A 19,015-nucleotide genomic window follows, 5' to 3' on the forward strand; every position below is an offset into this window, starting at 1 on the left:
TTAATGGGCTGTGTGTCCTTAAATAATGTCACACTTTTTTCTTACTCCTCCTCTTATCACGTGTCATATTTTTTAAAAACATATCGTTATAATAACTGCGTGATGTTGCTTTTTGTAACTCTCTCTCTTCCCCTTGTCACACTTTCATGAACCCGTCTCCCCCTCAAGGCATAATATCACTTGTGGATGACTCATATCATAACGGTGATTTGCTAAACAATTGTTTTTTTTAACACAATTACTTAATATAGTACATCTGCTTATGTATTTTCAAATATTTGAATAACAATTAGACAAACTGACTTTTGCAGCTGAGAGAGGGGTGGAGGGAAAAGAAATAACCATAAAACTTGAAAATATAGCCAAGCACCATTTAAGCAGGTTTACTTCATTTATGAAATGTCTTAGTCATTTAAAATATTTTAACCTTAAACTTTTATAACTTCTATGATCAATTTGTAAATCACATCTTTATGAAAAAAAAAAAAAATATATGAAATTACTACATTAAAATCACCCTTATACCTTCGTCCTTGTGACAAAGTTAAGTTGCCGATCGAAGTATTTCAAGTTACTGTCATGGAGGAAGACTATGTAGTCTTGAACTAAGAAAGAAGGAGTTTTGAAGGAGTTCAAACCAAAATGAAGGAGTATGAAGGGTCCTTCAAAAAAATTTCCTAAATGAAGGAGTATTGGACGAGTTTTGAAGGAACGTACGAACCCTGTCCTTCACTAAGAAGTCAAAAAGATCATTTGCCACTGTTAAGGAATGACTCAAAACTTTCAATGCGAAACTTTTTGATTTTTTGTCATTGACGTTGGTTTCATTCTACTTTGTCACTTCTAAAAGCTCTTTGTCAAAGAGCTCTGAATCGTGTGAGTCTAATAACACACAATTGTTCAATCACATTTGAGTTGAACAAATCTAAAGAAGTTCTTCTGCCCTTATATAGAAGTTTGGTAAGACCTCATTTGGAGTATGCTGTTCAGTTTTGGTCTCCTTAACTTAAGAAAGACATTAATGTGTTGGAAAGGGTTCAAAGGCGAGCTACAAGGGTAATAAATGCACTTTCTCACTTAGACTCTGATTCCAGGCTTAGAAGGCTAAAAATGTACAGTCTTGAGCAAAGAAGAGACCGAGGGGTCATGATTCAGTTGTTTAAATTTATTGAAATGAAAGACGTTGCGAGACTGAAGTTTAGCACTGAAAACAGGACAAGGGGTCATTGTTTTAAGCTATTTAAATCTCAGGCTAACATGGATGTTAGGAAAAATTATTATTTTAGCAGGGTAGTGGAACCTTGGAACAGTTTACCAGAAGAGGTGGTAATGAGCAAGGGAGTAGATAGTTTTAAGAGGGCCATTGATCTTCACTGGGGATTGTAAATTGACTAGGACCAGTCTAGCTGGGCCCAGAGCCTGTTGCTGGTCGTCGTATTTGTATTTGTATAACTTTCCTTATGGAAAGAAAGAATAACTTTCTTTTTGGAAAGAAAGAGTTTTGGAACAAATACCAAAAAATGACTCCAGTGACTCAAGCTTGCTTATTAGCATGCTTAAATACTGCTGACTGCATGTGATCTATAATCTCAGGAATTTTAATTTTGAAGGAGGGGAAAATTTTCTCTGTTTGCAATGCCAATTCTGTGTGAAATGAAATCTTTATTGCATTAAATAAAACATAGACGTCAGATCTTAAACCCCATACAATCAAATCCATGTAAAATAAACCCACATAAATTGGGGGTCTAGTAATACCTAATAAAACAATTTTAAACAGCAAGTTTTTTTCTTAACTTCATAGAAATAATTTGTTTTTTAAAGGTATTGTTGTTGATTTTTTTTCTTTAATTTAGTGACAGCATAAAACAATGTAGTTCCAGACATATGATGCATAACTGAGCAGTGATAAATTTACATTGATAAAATTACATAACATGGTGTCTTTAAATAAAATATTAAGGTTATGTATCTACTCAGCAGAGTAAACTGTGAACTATAAAGATGAAAAGACGAAGATATTATTAGCGAAACTTTATTCCAATTTACTGGATGATTGCCACTGTAAAACTTCAAAAACTACTTAGTGTTGCCAAACAATAATTAAAAAAATATTAGATCTATTATTTTTCAAACTATCTATTAAAGTTAAGTATACAAGCACCCAATGTCGATGGAAGAGAAATAAAACTCTTGTTCATACTGAAAAGTATACCCTTAACACAACTTTTTGAATATCAGTCAAAATTGAAAAGAATTAGCTGATTCCTCCCCCCCCTTTTTCTTGAATTGTTTTTAACACTACAGTACAATGCATACAAAGCAAAAACTTTTTTCTTTTCTTTTTATAAAGTTTTGTTTAGAAAGTTGCTTTCTTTATATTTTGATTTGAAATTTTAAGGTATACTTACAGATAACTGCAAAGATGATGATAATGTGAGAGATGTTTCAGACAAGTGTTTCAAGGGCTGTGTATTGCTGTAACCCATGTACTGCTTCAAATCCCCAGCAGGTTGCATCATTGTTTTTGGTGTTGATAGTTCTTCTTTTCCATTCAAGCTGTTATCTAAAAAATAGCAGTAATTTTAAAACTATTTCATAAAAAATAAAATAATTAATAAATAATATAAAAAGAAGTTTAAGCAAGCAACTAAGATTTATGCACGCAACTACAGTTAGAGTTTGGCTTGTATAATCAACATCAGTACATAATTGGGCTCTAATAAAGATGGGCTGAAGCTTAAATCATTCCATTTGTTGAAATAGGGGGTAAGAAAAGCTGGTTGGCTTTGCCAATAATGGTTATCCGCATTGTGCCAATATAGAATTTCTTCTTTTTTAACTCAAATATACATGAGATCATCCAATATCAAGCTTCTTGTTATCAGACATCACTCTCCGAGGGTTCTTGTTTCTATCATCAAAGTGACTTTACCATGACATGATTGAGCCCTTGGACTTTGTTATCAGAGCTAGACTATACAACACATTTTAAAAATGGAACTGATTACAATTTTTGAAGATTCAATAAATTTCCAGAAAAATCAGTTTAAAATGCCAAATAGTTGAAAGTCTACTTGTAATAAATACTCTTGTTCTGCTGTTGAAATGAGGCAAAGTGATTTTATGCTCGCTCCTGTTTTGCAGCATCAGAATAATTGCAGTCAGACTTAAATTATACTTAGTATTTACTTTTCTAAAACTCAGCGATGTACTCAGCACTTAATCATGTTTAACTAAATTAGCTGACCAATGGTCAGCTTTAAATATAACAAGAGAAACAGAGAAATTAATGAAAAATGATTTGTTTAAAACTGCCCAAAAAAGGAGATACATAATATTTTCCGGTGATGCTTAAAAGACCTCAGAGCAGTTTTTTTCATCATGAAAAAGTTGAAGCTTCACAATATCTTATTTAATAATAGATGGGAGAAAGAAAAATATTAAAAATTAATGTTACATCCATGGCTTAGGTGTACCGAATTCGTTTAATGAACAAGGATGCAATAAATGAGAAAAATGGGAATTACTTACAAGACATAAACATGAAGCAATTCTCACTACAACAACAGATGGAATCAACTGACATGTTCTCTCTCATCTTCGCAAAGCACTCAGGCTGCTGTCAACATTTAAACTCAAATGAAGCATCATGAAAACAAAAGTTCCACTGTCTTCATTAATGGTGAGGGGAGGGGGGGACTGGGGAGGTAAAATATGCTCGTTGTCACAAAGTCCTCCAAGTGAAACGATACCTCTGGGGCTCTGGGGGTGCTGGACCACGGATTGCTTGCTTGGTTTTGGGTCTGGATCAAAAAATCAGAGCTGTCTTCAGGGTCCCATCCAACTGGTTAAAGCACAAATAGTGGTAGGTGCGGGGTTACCCTGGAGTGAAAAGTATTTTCAATAAGAATGTTTTGGTTGGAGGATCAAACATGGTGGCTACATGGAACAACATTTCTTCTAGTGCCTGTTGCCAAAGTAAAAGGAAGTGGTCAACAGATTCTGTGTGGTGATTGGAGCAGAATAGTTCCAACGTAGTCCATGCGGGTCGTAAAAGGCGACTAAAATGGATACCCAATCGAAGGTGTGAGGCACTGTGCTGATGGATGGATGGCATCTGGGTTGTATGATGTCTAAACGATCCCCTCAACAAACCTCCTTGTAATTTGCCTTGCACTCGTACAGGGTGGTTGTGCGGGTGTTGACCTTTTACCATCACCCAGTTTCCAGCTCCCTTGGAGCTGGATACTGGCCTGAAGGAGAGAACCAGCAACCTTGCTGCTGGAGGAGGTGAGGGTGCTGGTCTGCAACCCGGAGGAGAGGTTATCTTGCAATGACATTGAACATATTCAGCTTGTCTTTCTAAGGAGAACAGACCTGATTCTCTCTGAGGATCGCATGCTAAAAATGCAATAGGCTTCTTAACAAAAATAGTATTACGAAGGCTTTTGGTCTTCTTACTGGACTTTACACTTTAAAGCGGCACCTTGTTATAATGGGTGTCAGTAACGATCCAATTTGCAGAGGTTACCTCTTTAAGGAAGAAACTATTACTCACATCCTTTGTGATTGTGAAGTGTATTCTGCCTATAGGTTTGAACACCTTGGTCATCATTTGTTTGAACCATGCAAGATTCATGATATTCCTATTAGGTGTTTGCTGAGTTCTGCTTCAACTACTGGTCTGTTTTAAGATTTTTGTTAGGGGACTAGTACAATAGACCTCTGGTCACAGTGCTTGGTTCAGTTGAACCCCCCTTTATTTCCCTTCATTTCATTTCCAGTGGTCAACAGAGCCAAATGAATAATTCGTTAGTCCAAGCTCCAGCACGGAGTAAAAAAATTGAGGAGTGCAAAATAGTGAGGGGGAAAAGAAAAAAAAGAATTGCAGCAAAGTTTTGAATGAGATTCATAAGGAGTGTGATAATCTACAACCTACCTGTATGCACAGGGGAAAAAGGTGGTTCAGATCCAGAATCTGGTGGACTTTCAGGAAGGCTTACACTATAAAAAAGAAAATCACAACCATACATTAAAAATTTAAAAACAGAGTTCTCCTGAAAAAAAAAACATCCCATTCTTAATTTTTTTAATATGCTACAGTCTGAAATGCATTGTTCCACTCTTCTTTACAAAAGCATTGTTCCACTAAAAATCTTTCACAAGAGCAAAGAACTATGCTACAAAAATAAAGGAATAATGTGCACAAAATTTAAAATCCTATCATTTATGACTGAAAATACAATGGCCTTCAATCACTGAAGCAGGTAGTCAAGGCTTGACCCTTCAGTTGAGGTCTTCAATTGCTGAAAAATACATTTGAAATACGGCATCTAGTTAAGTTACTAGTTACATTTAACTAAGCTTAATTAGATTTGGGAACATATTTTGATAAGTGTTTTCTTACTATAATTTTTCATTATTACTGTCTAGTTTTTAGTTTTTTTACTTTACTTTATCATGTAATTTAGTTTTATTGTGTTTTGGGGGCTCATTTTTGCTGTTATTGTATTCTTGAAGTGTTTTTGCAATTTTTGGAGCTAAGCCTAACATGTGGTGATCTCCTGGTTTTTGATCTTGAGTGCTTTATTGGGTGTAACAACTCTGTTTATTTACTGCTGCTTTTAGTATTTATTCTGTGTGTTTTTTTTTTTTTTTTTTTTTTTTTTGCATTTTTATCTTTCTGTTTTGCCTTTTGGAACATATTCACTGAGTAGAAATGGGTGTTATATGCATTATGCAAGAGGTAAAGAGTGGGAAGGGGGACAGGTGGATCTCTTGTGATTTATGTCATATGTTCTGCCTGTATAAGAGGGAAAATGAGTCTGTTTTTGAGGAGGATTATATTTGCACTAAATATACAAATACAAATACAAATGTGACGACCAGCAACAGGCTCTGGGCCCAGCTAGGCTGGTCCTAGTCAATTAATTAGTCCCCAATGAAGATCAATGGCCCTCTTAAAGCTATCCACTCCCTTGCTCATTACCGCCTCTTCCGGTAAGCTATTCCAAGTGCCCACAACCCTGCTAAAGTAGTAGTTTTTCCTGATTTCCAAGTTAGCCTGAGATTTAAATAGCTTAAAACAATGACCCCTTGTTCTGCTTTTCCCGCAAAAATTTAATCCATTTACATCTTTCATTTTGATAAATTTAAATAACTGAATCATGTCCCCTCTGACTCTCCTTTGCTCCAGGCTGTACATGTTAAGCCTATTAAGTCTGGTATCATAATCTAAATCTGAGAGTCCCCTTACTAATTTAGTTACCCTTCTTTGAACCCTTTCCAATACAAAAATATCTTTCTTCAGATAAGGCGACCAAAACTGAACAGCATACTCCAAATGAGGACTTACTAAACTCCTATATAAAGGCAGAAGAACTTTCTTAGATTTGTTTGAATTAGATCTATTGATGAACCCAAGCATTTTGTTGGCTTTGTTACTAGCAATACTGCATTGTTGACTCAATTTGAAGTCCTGATTTATAAAGACACCCAGATCCATAACATTTTCTGCCTGATTTATGACTGAACCCTGTAAACGATATCTCATACGCTTATTTCCATGACCTAAGTGTAGCACTTGACATTTCCCTACATTAACTGCCATACCCCATTTATCTGCCCACTTAGTAATATGATCTAAATCCTCTTGCAGCTGTTTAACTTGTTCTTCATTTTCGACAATCCCCATAACTTTTACATCGTCAGCAAAACAATTCATGCTTCCAGAAATATTTTCATTGATGTCATTCATAAATATAATAAACAAAAGAGGCCCTAAAACTGATCCCTGAGGAACCCCACTTAAAACATCACTCCAATTAGAATGATTTCCTCTTACAACTACTCTTTGCTTCCTACCAGTAAGCCAATTTCTAACCCAAAGTAAAGTTTTTCCTCCTATTCCAATGTCAGCTAACTTGCTGAGAAGAGCAACATGCGGTACCTTGTCAAAAGCTTTTTGAAAATCAATATAAACAACATCCACACATTTTTTGTTATCTAAAGCTGAGGTAACCTTGTCGTAGAAATGCAATAAATTAGTAGTACAGGATTTACCTTTCCTGAAACCATACTGCAAACTAGTCAACAGACTATTAGTCTCTAAGAACATCATGATCTTAATTTTGATCAAAGTTTCGAAAATCTTACAAATCACCGAAGTCAAACTTACAGGTCTATAATTACCAGCAATACCTTTAGACCCCTTCTTGAAGAGTGGCGTTATGCTAGCCAGCTTCCAGTCCTCTGGCACCATCCCCGAGTTATAAGAAGCATTGAAAATATTCAAAATAACATCCACTAATTCCTCTGCACATTCAACTAAAATTTTTGGATAAATATTATCTGGTCCCGGAGCTTTAGTTGCTTTAATCTTTTTCAAATGAAATAAAACCTCCTCCCTGGAAAATACCAAATCCTCAAGCTGTATAATAGCTTGTGTCTTGTTAGTGTCAACTGTTGAGATACAGTTATCGTTAAACACACTGGAAAAAAAGTTATTTAGAACATTTGCAATATCCCTATCGTTTTGGATTAAATTTCCATACTCATCAACCAAAGGCCCAATTTGACTGTTTCGAGCTTTCCCAGAATTAGCGTAAGCAAAAAACCTCTTAGGGTTCCCATCAATGTCATCTGCCAGCCTTTGCTCCAATTCCCTTTTCTGAATCCGTACCAAATACTTAAAATTTCGCCTTGCCTTACCATACTGGAGCCTCTCCGCACTCTGACCAGTTTCTTTAAACTTACGAAAAGTGGCTTGCTTATAATTAAGAGCTTCTTTAGTCTCCCTGGAGAACCACATGGGCCAAATTTTGGTACTAACACCTTTTCTCCTAAATGGAACATAGTCCCCAACGGTTTTAGCAAGTTTATCCTTAAATTCCGTCCACTGCTGATCTACGTCGCTATTTTCCAACCCTGACGAAAAAACCTCTTTCAAGCTCTGCCTAAGTGCAACAAAATCAGTGTTTCTGAAATTGGGCACAAACCTAAAATTATCATCTTTGCACACTTCAAATTTAACCCAGAACCTAATGCTGTTATGATCACTATCTCCAATATGCTCCCCTACACTCAACCCCTGAACAAAACTACCTATGTCACAAAAAACTAGATCCAAAATCGCCTTCTCTCGAGTTCCCTGAGTTACAACTTGATCTAAGAAACAGTCACCAATTACTTTTAAAAATTCCTCTTCTTTGCCATTACCAGGGTAAAAATTATTCCAATCAATACCCGGAAAATTGAAATCCCCCATTATGATAACGGATCCCTTACTGGACATGTCACTAATAATACGGTACATCTGTTCATCTTGTCCCTGGTTTGAATTAGGTGGCCTATAAATGTTTCCAAAGCGTAGGTTTTTGCCCTTACTGCTCATCAACTCCAGCCAAACCATATCAATATCAGTAGGCTTATCATTTATGACCAATTCATTGCAAATAAAATTGTCTCTAACATAAAATAAAACCCCACCACCTCTTTTACCTACTCTATCCTGTCTGAACAAATTATACCCAGCAATATGTAATAACTCTGCATCAGATTCGGTAGCCCATGTCTCTGTAATTCCAATAACATCCAACTTCTCATCCATAACTATGCTTTTCAATTCATCCATCTTGTTCCTAATACTGCGAGCATTGGTATAGAAAACTTTAAGCATGCCTAAGTTGCTTTTATTTAACACCCTGAAATTTCCTAAATTACAATTGTTAACATTACTACTCTTGTTCGTCACTTTATTTCCATTTCTAGCAATACCCAAAAAAATTTCATTCTCTCGATACCTGATGCTTGAACCATGCCCCCCATTCCAACTTAGTTTTTTGACTCCGAAGCCCTTAAAATTAATCCACTAACCATTTTGACCCCTGTAGAGCTCAGATGCAGGCCATCCCTAGCAATCCAATCCCGTTTACAATGACTCCATACATCAATGAACCTGATACTGCGCTTTTCGCAAATTGACTTCAGTAGCAAGTTCATACACCTCGCACGTTGATTTAGCCAGCTCCTATGCACTCCATACCTGGGAAGCAAACCAACCACTTGGACATTCGTCGAAAAGCTGGTTGCTTTATCCAACAGGATAAATGTGCTGATCTCTCAGACTTAAGACATAAGATGCTAGTTTTGGAAGCCCAGTTAGCATTAGGGTGTAAGCCAGTTGTAGAGGGTATAAATGTTCCAGAGATTCAGGGGGAAGTTTCAAATGAGGATTTAGATTGGGAAACTAAGGGTGTAATTTTGGGGGACTCTATGGTAAGGGAGGTAGATAACACAGTTTGGAGAGTAAAGCGTAAGGTGGCTAGGTGTTGTTTACCAGGGGCTCGGGTAAAAGACGTTAATATGGTTGCTGAAAAGAAGGGAGTTTTGAATGAGGAGGACATGGTTACTTTGTGGGTGGGAACAAATGATGTAGGCCACAGTAAAAATGAGGAGTTTTCTAGGGAATGGGAATCCCTGTTGGATAAAGCAACCAGCTTTTCGACCAATGTCCAAGTGGTTGGTTTGCTTCCCAGGTATGGAGTGCATAGGAGCTGGCTAAATCAACGTGCAAGGTGTATGAACTTGCTACTGAAGTCAATTTGCGAAAAGTGCAGCATCAGGTTCATTGATGTATGGAGTCATTGTTAACGGGATTGGATTGCTAGGGATGGCCTGCATCTGAGCTCTACAGGGGTCAAAATGGTTAGTGGATTAATTTTAGGGGCTTCGGAGTCAAAAAATTAAGTTGGAATGGGGGGCATGGTTCAAGCATCAGGTATCGAGAGAATGAAATTTTTTTGGGTATTGCTAGAAATGGAAATAAAGTGACGAACAAGAGTAGTAATGTTAACAATTGTAATTTAGGAAATTTCAGGGTGTTAAATAAAAGCAACTTAGGCATGCTTAAAGTTTTCTATACCAATGCTCGCAGTATTAGGAACAAGAGTATCAGGGTCAGTAAAGGTCAGTATACCTTTATTAAGAAAAGACAGATTAATTACTCTTGACGTAAAATGTAGTAAACCTTTCGCAATTGTTTTGATTGTGTTCTACAAAGGGAACAACAGCCCATTTTGAAAAAGGTAAATTAAGTAGTTCCTCCTAATAGCGGACACCTCCCAATAACGGACAAAACTTCTAGTCCCTTGACTGTCCGCTATTCGGAGGTTTCACTGTATATATAATATATAATAATCTTATTCACATAGATTTGCCTTATCTGGACGTTTGAAAATTCCATGCAATCCGTGGTTGGACAGTAAGCACGTATTTACATCCAAATTTCCAAACACGATAAAACAAAGACAAATCATTGCTAAAATTGCACCTTATGCAACAGAGCTAATAAACACACTTATAATAAGTAAAAACTAGATTAACTACCTAACTACGGAGCAAATTTGTTAAATCTAAGTAGAAATTTTGAAAGTACTAAGCTGCAATTATCAATTGCGTTTGGGTTATTCGTCAGTTACGATATATGACAGTTATATGTTAGGTCGTTAGGTTCAGAATGTTTCCAAGCTTGGAGAGAGCTAGAAATTTCTCCCACAAAGATTCTAACTTGGCGATGACACCTTTTAAATTTCTTGCTAAGCCCACTGATATAATGCTAAATGGTGCAAAGCAAAGCAAGAATAAAATAATAGCTTGAAAAACTAAAAAAACACGCTTTCGTAGCAAAATGAACTAAAAAGTGAAAATAATCTTTGGATGATAGTAGTTGACCAATCACTTAATTTTAATGTAATACAAAAAAGCGTGGGGGGGGGGGGGGCTTCTTATCAGTTTTCTTGAATTTCTTCCATTTGTTGTCCAAGCAAAAATGTTAATAGACAGCACCCCACGCTTTTTTGTATTACATTAAAATTAAGTGATTGGTCAACTACTATCATCCAAAGATTATTTTTCACTTTTTAGTTCATTTTGCTACGAAAGCGTGTTTTTTTAGTTTTTTAAGCTATTATTTTATTTTTCTGTTTTTTAGTCTTATGTTGGAGAATTATCAGGCGACGAAATTATTTATAAAACGAGTGCGAGGTAATATCTCAAAGTTAAGACAAGGGCACCCCGATGGGGAGCTACTGTGAGTCATCGATGTATGTTAGAGGAAATCATTTTTATATTACTTTCAAAATTTGAGATGCATTTGAATAAAAGTTTTGTTCAACAATGGTCTGATCAGCAATGAATTTCCAATTGAAGGTTCACCTAAATTTTGGCATGAAATTAGTTAAAAACAATTATATTTCATGTTCTAATTACTTTGGAACATTGGAACAAATTTTGTCTGATGCAGAAAAATTAAAAGTTTAGTAGATATTTTTTAATAATTTTTTCGAGCATTTTTTAATGTGTTTTTTTTTTTAATTTTTCCTTTTTCACATTGTTGGATTTATGCCAAAATATTGATTAAAATTGGAGGAAACTAACAATTAAAAGAGTTAATCAATTAATTTGATTATAGAATATTGCATTGTCTTCGGGTTTGAGGTCGCGTGCCAAATTTCAAAAGAATCCGATCGCAGGAAGTGGGCGAAATTTGAGCTGCAAGATTATGTTACAAGATATATACATACATACATACAGGTGAAGCTAATAAAAGCGTGTTAAAAATCAGCATTAAGAACTAAGGTAATTTTGTGTGAAAATCCTCATATACATAATAGCCAATGATCGAGTAACACGCGAGTTTCAACAATGAAACTTACGCCACGGGATGATAAATTGATAATATGTTTTGGTAATGTTTGACATGCAGGGAAAGGCTTTATTGTAACAAGGCTGAACTCGATCCCATCACTTAACTGTTTTACTGGTAAGAGAGTCATTTTAGGAGAGTGAAGAAACGAAAAATTGTCGGCAATTAGCGCTATCTACTGGAGTTTAAGGATATCAAATGCAGTTAGGGTTACGATTTCAACTATAAAAATATTGGCATACAGATCATATACAGGCAATTGCTTAGTTCAAATGTGGAAGAGTAGAAGCGATTTTCACCCATCATACCTTGACGGGCGACTTTCTAGTTATTACAATAATCGCCAAAATTAGTAAGATTACAACAAGTTAAGCAAGTAAAAACATAAAGATTACAAGTATTTACAAAGTTTGTAACAATATTTTTCTAAATAAAAAAAAATCTGAATTGGAAAACTTACTTGATACTTTTTGTTAATGAGGGTTGACTAAAATGATTTTTCAGTGCATCAGTATGCAATACTTTTGTCTGCTTCGAACTTGTAACTAAAAAACTTGGGTTACAAATGCCAGCAGAAAACGTGCCAAGCGCTTTGTGTGGTTTAGGCGTCAAGTCACATATTTTCAGATCGCCACTGATCAGTTCATCTTGAAAATAGCTGCAAAACGAAATGAATTAAAGAACACATCATCTAATTTCATATTTTCTAGACATTCCATAAAACTGTACATATAGACAGCTCTTTTTCTAAACAAAAAATACTCTTAGTTTTCAACAGATGACCACGGATTGTATGGCAAGACAAACATCCGTTTCACAGCCGGAAATGGACGAATCTATTATTTTTTACCGATGTCAGCTTTTGCAGAAGCAGAGTCTCATTCAAATGAGCGGAATACGCGCATCAAATTTTTACTTTTCCCCCTTATTCACATAGATTCGTCTTATCTGGACGTTTGAAAATTCCATGCAATCCGTGGTTGGACAGTACAGTCAAACTAACTTATAACGAGCATAAAGGGACCGCAATGTTCGTTCGTTATAACCAGGTGCTCGTAGAAAACGGGCTCGTGAAAACAAATCATTAAAATTCATCATAGTTATGTGATTTTTCCCCTTCTTTTCAATCACTATACAGTTACAAAGAAGTTGGTTAATTTGCTTTGAACTGGCTAAATGCCTCGATCTTGTGTCTATGTTTTTTTTTTGAGGACACTAAACACACATATGAGTCATTCTTCAAAAAGTGTAACTTTTCTGTCAAACGCCTTTTACAGAAAAAACTTTAAGGAACAATTCATTTAACGATGCTTTTTAATTTCATCAAAAATATATCTATTTGAACCTGCCAACAAGTTTTTAATAATAATTTTTATTTTAGTATATTTCTGGTATACAACATGTGAATTCTCACTTCCATGGTATGTCACACACCTGGTGTGACTGTGTAAGTTGTTTAATAACTTGTTTAGTTAAAAGTATATATATATATATCTTTATTTATTATTCCTTTCACAAGTGTCTCAAATACTAATTGTTTAAGTATATTTAATTTTTTAATATTGTATTTTAGTTCGTTATTTTAGAATAAGTAGTCATGTCGCACAAAATATGCTCACCTCCGTTACCTAAACTTAAAATGTCATTCCTCATTAACACGTGGCAGTAATGACATCAAGTTTTATTTTACATCATACAAGGGATCCCCCTCGTTTATTTTAAGCCATAGTTGAAGTTGTCAGATTTTTGTCGAAAAACAAAGAGATAGATTTTGCTGTAAAAACTTAAGTGTGGTTATTCTGATTTCTCATCTTCGTGAACTCAAATTTCAGGGATGTAAATTAATGTAAAAAAAGAAGTGAACATGTTTTCATATGCTTCACATGTGCAGATTGTAGCAATGAAGAAAAAACATATTTCCCTGAAAAATGTATCCATTAAGCCTAGATTAATGGAAAATTCCTCACCTCCGTGACTGACCATATCAATGTCATTATTTCTGAGGTGAAAATAAATGATCGAGGGGAAATACATCAATAATAAGCATTCTACTAAAATTATGAATTGCCAGTATATTCTTAAATTTACTAAATACTATTTTTAACACACATTTGAACTAAAACGATAACTACTAACTAAGCCGTACTTTAATTAAGAGAGCTTAATTATTAAAAAAAGCTTGATTATTATTATTAATATTAATAATACTAAGTTCCCACTAATCATCAAAATAGCTCATTGTTCGCACAATTAACAAAATTACTACTTTGCTATTAAATTGGCCTTAATTTTTAAACATTAAAAAAAATTTCTTTTTTTTATTTCCGTGAACAAGGCAATTTTTATTTTTATTTTTTTTTATATTTATGAGTAAAATAATTTAACATAGCTGGGCCATTGTTTATGGTTACTTCTAGTAGGTAACACTTTCATGTAAGAATTTAAATTCGAAATTGAAAAATATTTGCGTTCAAAAGCTACGTTTTCTGGAGAATGACCCATATATATAATTTTCAAATGCTTCTTTACTACACAACTTAAAGAAGTTCTGCCATCGCTTGTTCTCAGGGTTTATGATTTATCACTAACCTCCGGTTGACTTAGGAATGTTAAAGAAAATTTAACAAAAAGAAATATTAATTTGAATTTTGTCATCTTGAAGTTAAATTATGTTTTTCGCAATCACTAGTGTGTGTGTATGTAGGCGTGTGTGTGGAGGGGGGGTATGTGGGTTTATGTGTAGGGGTATGTGTGTCTGTGTGCAGGCATGAGTGTGTGGGTAGTTGTGTGTACGTGTGTAGGTGTGGGGGGGCATGTGTATGTGTGTGTAGGCATATGTGTTTGTATCTGTGTGCAGGCATGAGTGTGTGGGTAGTTGTGTGTATGTGAGTGTGTAGGTGTGCGTGTGTATGTGTATGTGTTTGTGTGTGTAGGTGTATATACGTATATATGTGTGTAGGTGTATGTGTGTATGCGCGTGTGTGTAGGACATGGATGCAACCTGGAGACGGCTTTCGCTAGAGGAGCAGCATCGTGAGGACCCGTTCGACGGTGATGGTGGGAAAATAAAATGATAGGACGCCAAAAACAGTCAAATGAAAGCAAAAAGCAATCGTGATTGTTCAAAAAAGGAAAGGCTGAGTTGGAAATCAATAGAAATTTTATAAATATCGATGTATTGCTCGCTTTAAGCGGTGTTAGCTCGTTACAAACGCGTTATGCTCCCATGGATTTAACATTCTACCAAGCAAGTATTTCTGATTTCTTCGCTAAATTCGAGTTCCCGTTAAATCAGGGCTCGTTAAAACCGAGTTTGACCATATACAATTCATTTTTTGTGAAGTCCCACAGAAACAAGGTCGAGAATTTCTCTGCGTTTAAACAACGTCGAGATAGAGGCCTAATTTAAATTAAGAAAAATGCAGAATTACTATTAATTGAAAATCTGGTTGGTAGCAGGTTTTATGCTCTAAACTTGGAACAAATGCTACCAATGAAGCGAAATGGCTATTTTTACAAGAAAAAATGACAAAAGATTATTGAACTATTAAAATTATCAAATTATGAAATATTTTAAAGAAATGAAATTTTACATAAACTTTTCGACGAAAGTTGCAAAAATGAGAACAATAAAGCTTCTGATAGTTGAAATACTAGAGATCTTCTATAAATATCAGTGAAAATTACTTTGATTTTATAGCGATCTTATTAAGTTCATGAAGACTCAGATTAAAAATGCGTTACGATTAGAACAAAATGAAAACCCCACTCTCCCTCGCGTAAAAAAAACAGAATTTAATTAAAGCACTCATTATAATTAGACCAATATGAAAATCCCGGTCCCACCCGAAGGAAAAAAAAAGGAACTTAATTCAACTATGCACGGCAAAAAAAAAAATGACTCTCCCGGAGTCCTAACAAACTTGTACCAAATTTCACAGCTAAAAACGTTATAGGCTAATCTGAGCATAGAAAAAAGGTTTTTTGTACGTCCGAAAATTCATCTTCAAATTCATGTTCTCCAATAACAATTTGCCCTTAAGTTCCATGCTTGAATCAGCATAGGAAGCTATCTATATTAAAAAACCTTCTACTGGTGGTTCTAATTAATCGAGAAAATTGGAAGAAACTTCGTCTAATTCAGGAAAAAAAAAGTTTTTCTCATGACATAGATATATAGCATTTTTTAAAGAATATCTAATTAATGGGATGAACGATTTCCCACATTAATAGTGGGAAATCTTTTCTAATTGGGGGGGGGACATTAATAGGCATTTCGGTTTATCCCCAGATTCACCGACATTTCAAATCCCCCCCCCCCTACTATATCAAAAGGCATGATCGAAACTGAAAAACGGGGGGGTCGTGTTTCGGTCAGATTTTGTGTCGCGAAACTGGGGGAGACACCGGTATTTCTGTGAGAGTTTAGCTTAAAAAATTAATTGGAAAAAACTAATTCAAATTGAAAAAAAAAAAAAAAAAAAAAAAACAAATTTCAAGGCTATAGGTGCTACGAGGTCTACTGAATGTGGGTCAGTCGCAAGCATACTTTCACAGAAGTTTCTTTCACGTAACTGTTTTTTTTTCTTAATACAATCGTCGCCTCAGAGCAACCGTACATCTAAGCCTAGATGTCAGTTGTTCTGAGGTGACGATATCAGGGTGCCCACCTGGGGGGGGGGGGGAATCAAGGCGCACACTGAGGCATTGAAATTTTTAGGGGGGGGTGTTTTGATGGGTACTTTTTCATTTGAGAGAGTCTAGCTTTTTTTTGGAGGGGGGGTCTTTACGATCTTTAGGGGGTGCGCCTTTGCCAGGGCCTGATTACTGAATAGGCCATCTAGGCTGTGGCCTAGGGCCCCCACTTTTTAAGGGGCCCCAAATGGCTGATTTTTTTTAACCAATAGCTAAAACTATTTTCGCCAATAGCTAAAATTGTAAGGATTGACTACACAGGGGCCCCGAAAAAGCATGTGGCCTAGGGCTCCTGATATCTTAATCGGGCCTTGGCCTTTGCTCTTGGGGGGGGGGGGGGGGAGGCACCCCTGAAGATAATCACCAACATCAGGTCAAGCAGCAAACGATATATTAAAAATTAAGTGTTGTCATTAAGGATAGCTATCACAATCAATTGAAAATAAAAATAACTTAATAAACTAACTTTCGCAGGCTGGCTATAATTACTGTCCGACCTCGAAAGCCGCGACTAGCACCGTTGAACGGTTCTATTTTAAAAGGGGTGAGAGCTTGATTGCACTATGGCAGCATTTCTGTTTTACTGATAAGGAAGGGGAATAAATTTAAAAAAAATAAAGCCTCTACTCAAACCAACACCTTTAAGAAACAAATCCAACGGAAAACAAAACGAAAAAAAAAAAAAAAGGAAATAAATCCTCTCACATTCGTTATCTCTCTTATCAATATCTCCCCTATTTTGATAAAATCAGAAGTGACTTGACGCATGCGCAATTTCGAGGAAGGTCGCGGTTTAAAATATCAAACCGTACATACAGACGATAAACACCGACTGGTTCGCTACAAATCTACGACGCACTAAACACTAAACGGGAACCGCTATTGACTGAGAAACCTTCACTTAGTCGTTTCAAACACACAATTAACGGGGAATGCGAAAGTAGAGCACATAGAAATCGAAAGTCATTTGCGAATTTTAGCAGAAGATGGCGGCTTTCAGAGCTCCGTGATCTTTCTGATCCGGGCTCCCACCTCCGCAATTAAGCGAATAAATCCATCAGAAGCTAACCATATGAGCAACGAAAACATATTTCGGGCTGCCAAACACGAGCGGAGATTTTTTTTCCCGCCATCAATATGAATAGAAAGGGCGGACCATCCGATCAAAATTGGCGGGCAGCCCAGCGCAGTGGGTGAAATGCCACTTGCAAACCTTTTTCAAAAGTTAACCTACATTGCAATCTTCGGAGTTTTCTTTTACTCTTTCCTAATCGCGATATGGCCATTGTTGGCTGACTGACCATTTGCCTTTTCCTTCCCACATCTTTTACAAATTCAAAAGTATTATTTAATCATAATTACTTGTTTGAAACCGTTCACTAACAAAGGAAAAAAAATAGAAAAAAAAATCTAGACCATTTCTTGAAGCATTTCGAGAATCACGAAAAAGAAGGAAAAACGTTTAAAATACCGATACTATACGGCATAGCATTTACCATTATCGAGTTTCTGGATGGATGCGTCCCTTTGGATACAAAACAGTTCACCGCACAAATTAACCCCCAAAGAACTACTGCTTACATCAGAAATATTCGGAAAATCTTTTGAAAATTCTAGAAATGTAATGCCAGTTATTCTTCAGCAATTTAACATTTTTGGTGCTTTTTTACTTCCTTTTAGAAAAAGGAAGCATTGTGTTCGCGGAAAAATTTTCACCCAAAAATCGGCATTAATTTCCATTTTGCTCACCCCCAAATAAATGTTGAGGTTTTTTCAACCCGACCACACGTGGATATGTGCCTAGGAACGTACAGACACTCGAAATATCTATTTTGATGATCCCCGAGTTAATTACAACGAGTTTTCTCGTGACGTCTGTATGTACGTATGTATGTGGGTATGTGTGTATCTATGTCGCATAACTCAAGAACGGAATGTCCTAGAAAGTTGAAATTTGGTACGTAGACTCCTAGTGGGGTCTGGTTGTGCACCTTCCTTTTTTGGTTGCATTCAGATGTTTCAAAGGGGGTCTTTTGCACCTTTTTGGGGGGAAATCATTGTTAATTTCAATGTAAACTCGAGTGGTGTTATAATTTGGCGGACACTTGGCGATACATTGCCAGTCTTTTTGGTCAATTTGGCGACTAATTTGGCGGATTTTTCTTTTAAATCTGGTTTCAATTTGGCCACTGTTGGTGATATTTAGAGAGTAAACTATTGAATCAAATTAAAACTGCCAATAAGAGAAAAATGACATTAAATTGGAGTAAAAGGAAGTCATGTGATGCATCAGCTCGTTATTCCCAATTTTCTATTTTTAAACTATCGTTTGGCGCAGTAGGGGTTCTCAACTTTTCAGGCTCTGCGTACCCCCCCCCCCCCCGGTTGAGAACCCCTGGTATAGCCTATTAAGGCTCCTGCGGCATAAAAATCAATAGAATCAACCAAATTACCATAACACATTTGTTCAGGGAAAAAATGAAAAACATATATCAAATTTAAGGGGAGAAACCAATTTAGACGGGTCAAAAAATCCATTTTTTTTTTTAATGTCATAAAATGTTAGTAGAACGGTAGAACTATTCAAGACTATGTTGCCAAAATTTCAATCCA

General features: G+C 35.9%; 1 protein-coding gene across 1 annotated transcript in view; it reads right to left on the reverse strand.

Moving 5' to 3' along the window:
• Positions 1–12,269, reverse strand: part of LOC129226983 (myelin regulatory factor-like) — an 80,733-nt gene extending 68,464 nt beyond the window's left edge. The window contains exons 1-3 of the mRNA XM_054861612.1: positions 12,168–12,269; positions 4,943–5,007; positions 2,412–2,566 (exon numbers count right to left, since the gene is read on the reverse strand). Of these exons, the coding sequence (XP_054717587.1) occupies positions 2,412–2,522 (111 nt within the window). The 5' untranslated portion in view covers positions 2,523–2,566; positions 4,943–5,007; positions 12,168–12,269. The remainder of the gene's footprint in view (positions 1–2,411; positions 2,567–4,942; positions 5,008–12,167) is intronic.
• Positions 12,270–19,015: the final 6,746 nt, after the last annotated feature.

The sequence above is a fragment of the Uloborus diversus genome, chromosome 7, assembly GCF_026930045.1.
Source record: "Uloborus diversus isolate 005 chromosome 7, Udiv.v.3.1, whole genome shotgun sequence".
Classification (NCBI taxonomy): Eukaryota; Metazoa; Arthropoda; class Arachnida; order Araneae; family Uloboridae; genus Uloborus; species Uloborus diversus.